This window comes from Entelurus aequoreus, linkage group LG17 (genome assembly GCF_033978785.1).
Source record: "Entelurus aequoreus isolate RoL-2023_Sb linkage group LG17, RoL_Eaeq_v1.1, whole genome shotgun sequence".
NCBI lineage: Eukaryota > Metazoa > Chordata > Actinopteri > Syngnathiformes > Syngnathidae > Entelurus > Entelurus aequoreus.
Window position 1 is genome coordinate 22613729 of NC_084747.1, and position 14880 is coordinate 22628608.

At 43.2% G+C, this 14880-nt stretch overlaps 2 protein-coding genes across 3 annotated transcripts in view; one reads left to right on the forward strand and one right to left on the reverse strand.

The window, feature by feature from the left end:
* Positions 1–5197, forward strand: part of ddx31 (DEAD (Asp-Glu-Ala-Asp) box polypeptide 31) — a 22576-nt gene extending 17379 nt beyond the window's left edge. The window contains exons 18-22 of one of the 2 annotated variants that reach the window (XM_062024136.1): positions 3022–3106; positions 4174–4285; positions 4351–4555; positions 4652–4878; positions 4943–5195. In XM_062024136.1, coding sequence (XP_061880120.1) covers positions 3022–3106; positions 4174–4285; positions 4351–4555; positions 4652–4878; positions 4943–4965 — 652 coding nt within the window. In that variant the 3' untranslated portion in view covers positions 4966–5195. Of the gene's footprint in view, positions 1–3021; positions 3107–4173; positions 4286–4350; positions 4556–4651 lie in introns of both variants that reach the window. The other variant, XM_062024137.1, reaches the window with a different exon arrangement.
* A 5120-nt stretch (positions 5198–10317) lies between these two features.
* LOC133631941 (piggyBac transposable element-derived protein 4-like) lies at positions 10318–11740 on the reverse strand. Its single transcript, XM_062024138.1, has one exon. It carries the CDS (start codon positions 11703–11705, stop codon positions 10572–10574), a length of 1134 nt encoding a protein of 377 aa, XP_061880122.1. The 5' UTR covers positions 11706–11740; the 3' UTR covers positions 10318–10571.
* Between the last annotated feature and the right edge of the window lie 3140 nt (positions 11741–14880).

The window sequence follows — 14880 nt, forward strand, 5'->3', positions numbered from 1 at the left end:
CTATCATGATTGTGTGCGTCAAGTACGATACTTGGGGTATAAACACTTTGTAGGGCGCAACACAATACATTCAGCTTCATGCAAAAAGCTACTTCCTTGTTAGACAACATAATCATAGATCTGTGTTTTTTAACCGTTGTTGGCCCTATGGTTAAAAAAACAACAGTTTCTCAGCGGTGGGCCGCAGTGATACTTAGATGTAATACACTGTTTCACCACTAGTGGCAGTAATGACAACATCACACAAGTACTCTGGTGTAATACACTTTTACACCACTTGTGGCAGTAATGACAACATCACACAAGTACTCGGGTGTAATACACTTTTACACCACTAGTGGCAGTAATGACAACATCACACAAGTACTCAGGTGTAATACACTTTTACACCACTTGTGGCAGTAATGACAACATCACACAAGTACTCAGGTGTACTAAACTGTTCCACCACTAGTGGCAGTAATGACAACATCACACAAGTACTCAGGTGTAATACACTTTTACACCACTTGTGGCAGTAATGACAACATCACACAAGTACTCAGGTGTAATACACTTTTACACCACTTGTGGCAGTAATGACAACATCACACAAGTACTCAGGTGTAATACACTTTTACACCACTTGTGGCAGTAATGACAACATCACACAAGTACTCAGGTGTAATAAACTTTTACACCACTTGTGGCAGTAATGACAACATCACACAAGTACTCAGGTGTAATACACTTTTACACCACTTGTGGCAGTAGTGACAACATCACACAAGTACTCGGGTGTAATACACTTTTACACCACTTGTGGCAGTAATGACAACATCACACAAGTACTCAGGTGTACTAAACTGTTCCACCACTAGTGGCAGTAATGACAACATCACACAAGTACTCAGGTGTAATACACTTTTACACCACTTGTGGCAGTAATGACAACATCACACAAGTACTCAGGTGTAATACACTTTTACACCACTTGTGGCAGTAATGACAACATCACACAAGTACTCAGGTGTAATACACTTTTACACCCCTTGTGGCAGTAATGACAACATCACACAAGTACTCAGGTGTAATACACTTTTACACCACTTGTGGCAGTAGTGACAACATCACTCAGGTGTAATACACTTTTACACCACTTGTGGCAGTAATGACAACATCACACAAGTACTCGGGTGTAATACACTTTTACACCACTTGTGGCAGTAATGACAACATCACACAAGTACTCGGGTATAATACACTTTTACACCACTTGTGGCAGTAATGACAACATCACACAAGTACTCAGGTGTAATACACTGTTCCACCACTAGTGGCAGTAATGTCAACATCACACAAGTACTCAGGTGTAATACACTTTTACACCACTTGTGGCAGTAATGACAACATCACACAAGTACTCAGGTGTAATACACTTTTACACCACTTATGGCAGTAATGACAACATCACACAGGTGTAATACACTTTTACACCACTTGTGGCAGTAGTGACAACATCACACAAGTACTCAAGTGTAATACACTTTTACACCACTTGTGGCAGTAATGACAACATCACACAAGTACTCAGGTGTAATACACTTTTACACCACTTGTGGCAGTAATGACAACATCACACAAGTACTCAGGTGTAATACACTTTTACACCACTTGTGGCAGTAGTGACAACATCACACAAGTACTCAAGTGTAATACACTTTTACACCACTTGTGGCAGTAATGACAACATCACACAAGTACTCAGGTGTAATACACTTTTATACCACTTGTGGCAGTAATGACAACATCACACAAGTACTCAGGTGTAATACACTTTTATACCACTTGTGGCAGTAATGACAACATCACACAAGTACTCAGGTGTAATACACTTTTACACCACTTGTGGCAGTAATGACAACATCACACAAGTACTCAGGTGTAATACACTTTTACACCACTTGTGGCAGTAATGACAACATCACACAAGTACTCAGGTGTAATACACTTTTACACCACTTGTGGCAGTAGTGACAACATCACTCAGGTGTAATACACTTTTACACCTATTGTGGCAGTCATGACAACATCACACAAGTACTCAGGTGTAATACACGTTTACACCACTTGTGGCAGTAATGACAACATCACACAAGTACTCAGGTGTAATACACGTTTACACCACTTGTGGCAGTAATGAACAACATCACACAAGTACTCGGGTATAATACACTTTTACACCACTTGTGGCAGTAATGACAACATCACACAAGTACTCGGGTGTAATACACTTTTACACCACTTGTGGCAGTAATGACAACATCACACAAGTACTCGGGTGTAATACACTTTTACACCACTTGTGGCAGTAATGACAACATCACACAAGTACTCGGGTGTAATACACTTTTACACCACTTGTGGCAGTAATGACAACGTCACACAGGTGTAATACACTTTTACACCACTTGTGGCAGTAATGACAACATCACACAAGTACTCAGGTGTAATACACTGTTCCACCACTAGTGGCAGTAATGTCAACATCACACAAGTACTCAGGTGTAATACACTTTTACACCACTTGTGGCAGTAATGACGACATCACACAAGTACTCAGGTGTAATACACTGTTCCACCACTAGTGGCAGTAATGACAACATCACACAAGTACTCAGGTGTAATACACTTTTACACCACTTGTGGCAGTAATGACAACATCACACAAGTACTCATGTGTAATACACTTTTACACCACTTGTGGCAGTAATGACAACATCACACAAGTACTCAAGTGTAATACACTTTTACACCACTTGTGGCGAACTCCCGACTTCTGAGTACAAATGGCACGCAGCACTTGGCCCCTACTAGCTTAGCCTCGCCCCTACTAGTATAACCTGGTCGTCCCATCCATCTCCTGGTGTCTTCCATCCATCTCCTGGTGTCTTCCATCCATCTCCTGGTGTCTTCCATCCATATCCTGGTGTCTTCCATCCATCTCCTGGTGTCTTCCATCCATCTCCTGGTGTCTTCCAGCCTGGCAGAGATGCAGCTGTTGGACATCCTGTCCAGCCTGATGAGGGACAACACCTACAAGGGGCGGGGCAAGTACCACAGCAAGGTAGGGCCCCTTCTCCTCTTTTTATTCATCCAAAGCACGTCATTGATCCATTCTAATGTCGGGGACTTAAAGGACGCATCTTCTGCCATCCAGTGGGCGAATTATGGAATTGTTCACACCTTGATGATGCAACTACCGTAAATTCCGGACTATAAGCCGCCACGCTTTGAACCCTGCGGCCTAATTTATGGATTTTTCTTTGCTGACGGCCACAAGGAAAATTAGTACAGTTAAAAAAAAAAAAAAAAGCAAAGACACTGAAAAGGTGTGTTATTGTTTGTGCTATGGCGGCAGGGTGCCATTTTTTGGAGAAATTTGCTCTTCAAACCGCAAGTACAAGTGCCCTTCCATCCTTTCGCCATCCATAGCATTTCTACATGAATGGATCCTTTCATTCATCACTCCAAGCAACGGTTGTAAGTTTTACAATATAACTAAAACAATTCCTACGTACTAAACCGTTCCATGTGTGATGTCTGTAGGAGTGTTTTCATGCAGGCCGTCATAATGTAATGCAGCTAGCGTCGTTAGCATTAGCTCAAATGTGTCTGTGTTAGTATTATTAACTTACAATGGCGTTTATTTAGTATTGTTTCCGTTTCGTAAATTCACTAAAACTTCACATTGGAGTGATTGAGTCTGTTTAGCTGATTGGAGAGCTAGCTTGCGCAGCTAGTGCGTCCATGACCATGACTTCTGTTTTGTTTAATCAGCCGTTTTACTGCTGAGTTACAGACACTGTTTGGAAACAATTAGGGTATGTAAATAAAGATTTACTAAATATTTTGTACTGGTATATATTTGCGGCTTATAGTCCGGTGTGGTTAATATATGGAAAAATATTATTTTTTTCAAAAATGTAGTGGGTGTGGCTTATATACCGATGCGCTCTGTAGTTTGGAAAATACGATTAAGGATTTAAGAACTAAGTAAATGATTATTTTGCAGCAATTCAGTGAAATTGGGTCATTTCTCACGGCACGATGTTGAAGGTCACTGCTTTTAGAGGTCAGAGGTTATTTGGGGGCGGGGCTTAGGATTGACAGCTTTGATTGGATGTCCTTCAGACCTCCACCAAAGCTCGCGACCAGGACATGCGTGAGCGAGCGACGGTCCTGCAGACGCACTTCGAGAACTTCGTCCACGCCAACGCCACGTCTCTGCAGAACGCCAAGAAAGGTAAAGAGTGCGCTCCGGCTCTACGCCAGGCGGGTCATGTGACCCACGTGTTGTGATGTCGCCAGCGCTGCAGTCCTACCTGAGGGCGTACACCAGCTACCCCGCCCACCTCAAGCACGTCTTCCACATCCGCGCCCTCCACCTGGGACACGCCGCCAAGAGCTTCGGCCTGCGAGACGCTCCACGTGGCCTCAGCGCCACCCGCCCGCCCAGGAAGGAGGGGATGGCGAACGCCAGGCGAGGCGTCAAAAAGGCCGGCGTGCCGAAGAAGTTAGTGCAGACCTTCCTTGTCCCTCCCACCTCGCATAGAATTGGATGGGCTAACTCCGCCCCTTTATGACATCTTTGCCACGTGTTTGTGTTCAGGTTCTTTTCAGGTCACAAGAACCTCGCCCTGCTTCGCGCAGAGTTCTCCAGCGGCTTGGACGCGCCAAGAAGAAGACGAAGAAGGAGGAGGAGGAGCTACAGTGACCACCTGCGTAGTCTTCAGTCATGTGACATTGAAATTAAAGGAGGAGGAGCTACAGTAACCACCTGCGTATTCTTCAGTCATGTGACATTGAAATTAAAGGAGGAGGAGCTACAGTCACCACCTGTGTATTCTTTAGTCATGTGATATTCAAATTAAAGAAGACGAGGAGGAGCTACAATCAACACCTGTGTATTCTTTAGTCATGTGACATTGAAATTAAAGGAGGAGGAGCTACAGTCACCACCTGCGTATTCTTTAGTCATGTGACATTCAAATTAAAGAAAACGGAGGAGGAGGAGGAGCTACAATCACCCCCTGTGTATTCTTTAGTCATGTGACATTCAAATTAAAGGAGGAGGAGCTACAGTCACCACCTGTGTATTCTTCAATCATGTGACATTCAAATTAAAGGAGGAGGAGCTACAGTCACCACCTGTGTATTCTTTAGCCAGGTGACCATTCAAATTAAAGAAGACGGAGGAGGAGGAGGAGCTACAGTCACCACCTGTGTATTCTTTAGTCATGTGACATTCAAATTAAAGGAGGAGGAGCTACAATCACCATATTCTTCAGTCATGTGACATTCAAATTAAAGGAGGAGCTACAGTCACCACCTTTGTATTCTTCGGTCAGGTGACATTCAAATTAAAGACGGAGGAGGAGCTACAGTCGCCACCTTTGTATTCTTCAGTCAGGTGACATTCAAATTAAAGACGACTGAGGAGGAGCTACAGTCATCACCTGTGTATTCTTCAGTCAGGTGACAATAAAATTAAAGGAGGAGGAGCTACAGTCACCACCTGTGTATTCTTTAGTCATGTGACATTCAAATTAAAGAAGACTGAGGAGGAGCTACAGTCATCACCTGTGTATTCTTCAGTCAGGTGACATTAAAATTAAAGGAGGAGGAGCTACAGTCATCACCTGTGTATTCTTCAGTCAGGTGACATTAAAATTAAAGGAGGAGGAGCTACAGTCACCACCTTTGTATTCTTCGTTAAGGTGACATTCAAATTAAAGACGGAGGAGGAGCTACAGTCACCACCTTGTATTCTTTAGTCATGTGACATTCAAATTAAGAAGACAAAGGAGGGGAGGAGCTACATTCAACACCTGCGTATTCTTTAGTCATGTGATATTCAAATTAAAGAAGACGGAGGAGGAGCTACAATCACCACCTGTGTATTCTTTAGTCATGTGATATTCAAATTAAAGAAGACGGAGGAGGAGCTACAATCAACACCTGTGTATTCTTTAGTCATGTGACATTGAAATTAAAGGAGGAGGAGCTTCAGTCACCACCTGCGTATTCTTTAGTCATGTGACATTCAAATTAAAGAAGACAAAGGAGGAGGAGGAGCTACAGTCAACACCTGCGTATTCTTTAGTCATGTGATATTCAAATTAAAGAAGACGGAGGAGGAGCTACAATCAACACCTGTGTATTCTTTAGTCATGTGATATTCAAATTAAAGAAGACGGAGGAGGAGCTACACTCAACACCTGTGTATTCTTTAGTCATGTGACATTGAAATTAAAGGAGGAGGAGCTACAGTCACCACCTGCGTATTCTTTAGTCATGTGACATTCAAATTAAAGAAGACAAAAGAGGAGGAGGAGCTACAGTCAACACCTGCGTATTCTTTAGTCATGTGATATTCAAATTAAAGAAGACAAAGGAGGAGGAGGAGCTACAATCACCACCTGTGTATTCTTTAGTCATGTGATATTCAAATTAAAGAAGACGGAGGAGGAGCTATAATCAACACCTGTGTATTCTTTAGTCATGTGACATTGAAATTAAAGGAGGAGGAGCTTCAGTCACCACCTGCGTATTCTTTAGTCATGTGACATTCAAATTAAAGAAGACAAAGGAGGAGGACGAGCTACAGTCAACACCTGCGTATTCTTTAGTCATGTGACATTCAAATTAAAGAAGACAAAGGAGGAGGAGGAGCTACAGTCAACACCTGCGTATTCTTTAGTCATGTGACATTCAAATTAAAGAAGACAAAAGAGGAGGAGGAGTTACAGTCAACACCTGCGTATTCTTTAGTCATGTGATATTCAAATTAAAGAAGACGGAGGAGGAGCTACAATCACCACCTGTGTATTCTTTAGTCATGTGATATTCAAATTAAAGAAGACGGAGGAGGAGCTACAATCAACACCTGTGTATTCTTTAGTCATGTGACATTGAAATTAAAGGAGGAGGAGCTACAGTCACCACCTGCGTATTCTTTAGTCATGTGACATTCAATTAAAGAAGACGGAGGAGGAGCTACAATCAACACCTGTGTATTCTTTAGTCATGTGACATTGAAATTAAAGGAGGAGAGCTACAGTCACCACCTGCGTATTCTTTAGTCATGTGATATTCAAATTAAAGAAGACGGAGGAGGAGCTACAATCACCACCTGTGTATTCTTTAGTCATGTGATATTCAAATTAAAGAAGACGGAGGAGGAGCTACAATCAACACCTGTGTATTCTTTAGTCATGTGACATTGAAATTAAAGGAGGAGGAGCTACAGTCACCACCTGCGTATTCTTTAGTCATGTGACATTCAAATTAAAGAAGACGGAGGAGGAGCTACAATCAACACCTGTGTATTCTTTAGTCATGTGACATTGAAATTAAAGGAGGAGGAGCTACAGTCACCACCTGCGTATTCTTTAGTCATGTGATATTCAATTAAAGCAGACGGAGGAGGAGCTACAATCACCACCTGTGTATTCTTTAGTCATGTGATATTCAAATTAAGAAGACGGAGGAGGAGCTACAATCAACACCTGTGTATTCTTTAGTCATGTGACATTGAAATTAAAGGAGGAGAGCTACAGTCACCACCTGTGTATTCTTCAATCATGTGACATTCAAATTAAAGGAGGAGGAGCTACAGTCACCACCTGCGTATTCTTTTGTCATGTGACATTCAAATTAAAGAAGACAAAGGAGGAGGAGGAGCTACAGTCAACACCTGCGTATTCTTTAGTCATGTGACATTCAAATTAAAGAAGACGGAGGAGGAGCTACAATCACCACCTGTGTATTCTTTAGTCATGTGATATTCAAATTAAAGAAGACGGAGGAGGAGCTACAATCACCACCTGTGTATTCTTTAGTCATGTGATATTCAAATTAAAGAAGACGGAGGAGGAGCTACAATCACCACCTGTGTATTCTTTAGTCATGTGACATTGAAATTAAAGGAGGAGGAGCTACAGTCACCACCTGCGTATTCTTTAGTCATGTGACATTCAAATTAAAGAAGACGGAGGAGGAGCTACAATCAACACCTGTGTATTCTTTAGTCATGTGACATTGAAATTAAAGGAGGAGGAGCTACAGTCACCACCTGCGTATTCTTTAGTCATGTGACATTCAAATTAAAGAAGACGGAGGAGGAGCTACAATCACCACCTGTGGTATTCTTTAGTCATGTGATATTCAAATTAAAGAAGACGGAGGAGGAGCTATAATCAAAACCTGTGTATTCTTTAGTCATGTGACATTGAAATTAAAGGAGGAGGAGCTACAGTCACCACCTGCGTATTCTTTAGTCATGTGACATTCAAATTAAAAAGAAGACAAAGGAGGGGGAGGAGCTACATTCAACACCTGCGTATTCTTTAGTCATGTGATATTCAAATTAAAGAAGACGGAGGAGGAGCTACAATCACCACCTGTGTATTCTTTAGTCATGTGATATTCAAATTAATGAAGACGGAGGAGGAGCTACAATCAACACCTGTGTATTCTTTAGTCATGTGATATTCAAATTAAAGAAGACAAAGGAGGAGGAGGAGCTACAATCACCACCTGTGTATTCTTTAGTCATGTGATATTCAAATTAAAGAAGATGGAGGAGGAGCTATAATCACCACCTGCGTATTCTTTAGTCATGTGACATTCAAATTAAAGAAGACGGAGGAGGAGCTACAATCACCACCTGTGTATTCTTTAGTCATGTGATATTCAAATTAAAGAAGACGGAGGAGGAGCTATAATCAAAACCTGTGTATTCTTTAGTCATGTGACATTGAAATTAAAGGAGGAGGAGCTACAGTCACCACCTGCGTATTCTTTAGTCATGTGACATTCAAATTAAAGAAGACAAAGGAGGGGGAGGAGCTACATTCAACACCTGCGTATTCTTTAGTCATGTGATATTCAAATTAAAGAAGACGGAGGAGGAGCTACAATCACCACCTGTGTATTCTTTAGTCATGTGATATTCAAATTAATGAAGACGGAGGAGGAGCTACAATCAACACCTGTGTATTCTTTAGTCATGTGATATTCAAATTAAAGAAGACAAAGGAGGAGGAGGAGCTACAATCACCACCTGTGTATTCTTTAGTCATGTGATATTCAAATTAAAGAAGATGGAGGAGGAGCTATAATCAACACCTGTGTATTCTTTAGTCATGTGACATTGAATTAAAGGAGGAGGAGCTAGAGTCACCACCTGTGTATTCTTCAATCATGTGACATTCAAATTAAAGGAGGAGGAGGTACAATCACCACCTGTGTATTCTTCAATCATGTGACATTCAAATTTAAGAAGACGGAGGAGGAGCTACAGTCACCACCTGTGTATTCTTTAGTCATGTGACATTCAAATTAAAGAAGACGGAGGAGGAGCTACAATCAACACCTGTGTATTCTTTAGTCATGTGACATTGAAATTAAAGGAGGAGGAGCTACAGTCACCACTGCGTATTCTTTAGTCATGTGATATTCAAATTAACCCTCCTATTGACCTCGATTTTTGCCTACACCATCGTTCCTCAGGGGTCACATAGACCCCAGAGATGTAAAGCTCTATAAGTTGTTGTGTGTGGGAGTAAGACACATGATCCAATTGACTTTTTGTGCTCCAAGTCTTCTGAACACAGAGAAGTCAACTCTGAGTCGATCTGACCATCATACACTGAATTATTGTTGTTTGAATACCGTTTGGTGTCAAATTTGACCGTTTTTTATTGATTTTTTGGCACACTACGCCCCCCCCCCCCCAGGTAACCTCCCAGTGGTAAACCACTTATTTGTGCTCCTAGGTCCCCTGAACACAAAGAAACAAATTGTGAGTCAATCCAACCATCTTAGACCGAGTTATCGCAGTTTGAATACTGTTAGGCGGCCATCATTGAATGTGACCGAATTGTATTAATTGTATGGTGTTGTTGTTGTTGTTGTTTTTTGCCATTTAGATTGCACTTAGTCAGGCTTCTACCCTAAGACCAGCTATAGCTCTTAGGGTCATGGAAGCACGCAAACCCCCTGACCACGATAAGGTGGCAATCCTCCAGGGGGAAGTTTTTTATAACTTTTTTTTTTTTTCTTTTTTTTTTTCTTTTTTTTTTTTTCAACAACAACAAATATCTGACCGTTGGCCATTTGGAGTGTCCATTTGAAAATAACAATATTCGTCTCACTCTCCAAGAAAGGGTCAAGCACAAACCCTCTGACCAGGATAAGGTGGCAATCCTCAATGGGGGAAGTTTTTTTATTACTCTTTATATTTTGTATTTTTTTTTGTTTTGTTTTGTTTTTTTCAACAACAACAAATATCTGACCATTGGCCGGCCATTTGGAGTGTCCATATTTGAAGAAAAAAATAACAAGACAGTAGGCTATTTACCAAAAATATTGTCTTATTTCAAAAAAACTAAAATACTGTAAAAGTCTGCCACTCCTATTTTTTCACAGACTGCAAAAAGTAGCCTAGAGTCTACCTCTCTCAAGAAATGTAAAACAAATGAAAAATGGCAATATTCATCCCCCACTCTCCAAGAAAGGGTAAAGCACTACTGGGCACATGATCCACAACGGATGTGCTCCTTGCAGATGTATTTGCCACATCCCCCACATGTATTAGTTGTCTTGTTATCGTTCCTAGTGGAACAGATCTGGCACCTGCCTCGTTTTTGCCCTCTGGCCACTGGAGGATTGGAGGTGTGTGCCTCCCTCTGAACATCCTCCACTATCACCACAGCAGCCGCTGAGGCTCTTGGTAGGACAACTCTTCGTGCAATTTGGGGTTGCACCAGCGCGTACCCCAGCTGTTCCAGGAACAGCCTCCTCCGGTACAGCTTTTCGCTGTTCCAGCCTTCACTGATCTCCCTCCAAAGCACAAAAGCGTTGTAGGCACTCACATCGATGATGTTGAAGAATACAACAAGGGGCCATCGTGCAGTCATGCGTCGGCAGCTGTACGTGCCTGTGACTTTATCCAGGTTGTCAACACCACCCTTTGTGGCATTGTAGTCCAACACCATTTGTGGCTTCTTGTCCTCCCTGGTGCTGAGCTGGGCATCCTTGTGCATCGTACTCATGAGCACAACGTTCTTCCCTTTCTTGGGGCAATACGAAACAGCTGTGGCGTTCTCAGTGAAGGCAAACACTGAGGATGTAGCCTGTCTGTTCTTGATTGCAACAAGCTCAGAGGGAAGCTCTGGCTTGTTCTTGCGGACTGTCCCCAGCATGGTGACTTTCCGCTTTGCGAGTTCTTCACCAAGGGCATAGGAGGTGAAGAAGTTGTCGCACGTTATATTGTGCCCCTCCAGTCCCTCAGCCATGTCCAGGACAACCCTCATGCCCTGATTTTTTTCAGGTGCTTCCCCAGGGGCTTTGCCGGTGTAGACCTGCATATTCCAGGCATAGCTCGACTGGGCATCACATGCTGCCCATATTTTAATGCCGTATTTGGCTGGTTTACTCGGGATGTACTGTCTAAATGGACAGCGGCCACGAAACGCCACCAGACATTCATCCACAGTCACATGGGGGCCTGGGTTGTAAAGCAATGGCAGTTGCTGAACCCACTTGTCCCATACATCCCGGATAGCTGCCAGCTTGTCATGTTCTCTCCGGCCCTGTCTTTTCTCTCTGTCATCGAACCGTAGGACACGAGACATAATATGGAATTTCTTCAGAGACATGGTGGCTGGGAAGATGGCCCTTCCAGTCTCTTTATTCCACAGCTTTCTGCTGCCTCGCCTTTGGACTTGTACACGCCCCCCAAAATGAGCAACCCGATGTATGCCTGCAAGTCAATTGCATCGATCGGCTTCCAACTGTCCCCAAACACACGACTCCCCTCTAAATTGGTCATCAAGAGTACATGGTTCTCAATTGATGGTGTCATGAGGAGCTCAAATGCAGATTTTATGTCTTGGACACGGCTAATCGCATATCGGGTTGGGCCTGGAACCATTTTGATGACATTACCAGCGCTAAGTCTACCCTGCCGTTGACGTGGGGCAGGGGACCACGACAACTTTCCATTTTTGGACAGGAAAATGTCTGCTGGTGTTCCAGTGTTGACAGGAACTTCAGCATCAAGGGTCTCATCCTCATCAGAGGACGATGCCCCATAATCAGGGTCTTCCACAACATTGTCTTCATTTCAGACACATTTTCCTCTATGTCTACCTCTTCACTAAAAACCTGATCCAAAACCTCCTGGACAGAGAACGTCTTGTGGTTTGGCATCATCAAACTCAAAACAAGAGAGAGAGAGAGAGAGAGTATATCACAAACAGCAGCAGAGAAATGGTTTAGAAGGCAAACTCGAAACAAGAGAGAGAGAGAGAGTATATCACAAACAGCAGCAGAGAAATGGTTTAGAAGGCAAACTCGAAACAAGAGAGAGAGAGAGAGTATATCACAAACAGCAGCAGAGACAGCAGCAGAGAAATGGTTTAGAAGGCTGCTATGCGAGTGCTTTTATATGTTTGCTCCTCCCCCCTCCCCTCCTCCTGTTCTCACACGGCGCGGGAACGGAATGTTTGAACTGTTCCGACATCCCGCCATTCCGACAGAGTATAAATTATAAATTTATTTTCAAGACCATTTATCTCAGTGGTTTCTGCATCAATTACTAATAAAGATCTACTCACTGCTTTTTTCTGTGTTCAGGGGACTTAGGAGCACAAATAAATGGTTTCCTACTGGGATGTTCGAGGTAGAAAAAACGCTAAAATGGCCACCAAACGCTACTCAAACCACACTAGTTCAGCATGTAATAGTCAGATAAACTCACAGTGATTGTTCCATTTCATTTCTTGTGTGACACTTATATGGAAAACTGAGTTTATATGTATTTGTACGTTCAGAAATTACGAAAATCACTTTTGGTCACATTCAAGACCAAGCCTAACAGTATTCAAACTGCAATAACTCGGTCTATGATGGTTGGATTGACTCACTATTTGTTTCTTTGTGTTCAGGGGACTTAGGAGCACACATAAGTAATTTCCCACTGGGGGGTATTTGGTGGGGGGGGGTGCAATGTGCCGAAATATCTATGGAAAACTGTCAAAATGGCTGCCAAACGATATTAAACCAACAATAATTCAGTGTATGATGGTCAGATCAACTCACAATTGAATTCTCTGTGTTCAGATCACTTGGGAGCACAAAAAAGTCAATTGGATCATGTGTCTCACTCTAACACACAAAGACTTATAGTGCTTTCCAATCCTGGGGTCTATATGACCCCTGAGGAACGATGGCGTGGTCAAAATGTGTACAGAGAAATGAGGAACAATCATGCAGTTGATTTTATATTTTTCTGTGTCTCCCTGATGGATTAGGAAAAGTCATGAAATATTAGGAAGAAAAACTAATGACAACCATCTTTTTAGAGACTCTCAAATGCCTTGGGGTCACATTGACCCCAAGGACAATAGGAGGGAGAGCTACAATCACCACCTGTGTATTCTTTAGTCATGTGATATTCAAATTAAAGAAGACGGAGGAGGAGCTACAATCAACACCTGTGTATTCTTTAGTCATGTGACATTGAAATTAAAGGAGGAGGAGCTAGAGTCACCACCTGTGTATTCTTCAATCATGTGACATTCAAATTAAAGGAGGAGGAGCTACAATCACCACCTGTGTATTCTTCAATCATGTGACATTCAAATTTAAGAAGACGGAGGAGGAGCTACAGTCACCACCTGTGTATTCTTTAGTCATGTGACATTCAAATTAAAGGAGGAGGAGCTACAATCACCGTATTCTTCAGTCATGTGACATTCAAATTAAAGGAGGAGGACCTACAGTCACTACCTGTGTATTCTTTAGTCATGTGACATTGAATTGAAAGGAGGAGGAGCTACAGTCACGTGCCATTGAATTGAAAGGAGGAGGAGCTACAGTCACGTGCCATTGAATTGAAAGGAGGAGGAGCTACAGTCATGTGACTTTAAAATGAAAGGAGGAGGAGCTACAGTCATGTGACATTGAAATGAAAGGAGGAGGAGCTACAGTCATGTGACTTTAAAATGAAAGGAGGAGGAGCTACAGTCATGTGACATTGAATTGAAAGGAGGAGCTACAGTCATGTGACATTGAAATGAAAGGAGGAGGAGCTACAGTCATGTGACATTGAATTGAAAGGAGGAGGAGCTACAGTCATGTGACATTGAAATGAAAGGAGGAGGAGCTACAGTCATGTGACTTTAAAATGAAAGACAGGTGCAAACAACTTTTTAGGAATAAATAGTAAACATTGTGCTGCCTTTTCATTGGACGATGAGGTAGATGGGCGGAGCAAGCGTGTACAGGCAGGGTGTGGGCGGCGGCATGTCCAAAGCGAGCGCCGCCTGGCGTTTCCATTTGGTTCTGTGGGAGCAAGTTTGACAATTGGAGCGTCAGACCAAGTCCTCTAAGCCCCTCCCCCTCCCCCAGTCCCGGCGTCACACCTGCGGTTCTGGTACCAGGTCTTCACCTGCGCGTCGCTGAGCTGCAGCGTGGCCGCCAGCGCCGCCCGCTGGTGCACGCTGATGTACTTGTGCTTCCGGAAGCTTCTCTCCAGACACGCCAGCTGCTGCTGGCTGAACGCCGTGCGAGCCTTGCGGGCTTTCTTCAGGCAGGCCCCGCCCCTTTCTGCATGATTGACACTTGTCACCTTCTAAACTTTCCGTCAACTTGACCTCTTGGACTGACCTGCTGGCTCTGGAGGCTCCCGCTCCACCCGTGCTCCTTCCTGTCCCGCCTCCTCCGCCAGGATGTCCCGGATAAGGAAGCTGCGGACAGGCGCCTTCATCCCGACACCAGGATGCACCAAAAGTCCTGCTGGGGTCTCCATGTCCATCCACGACCTTTCAC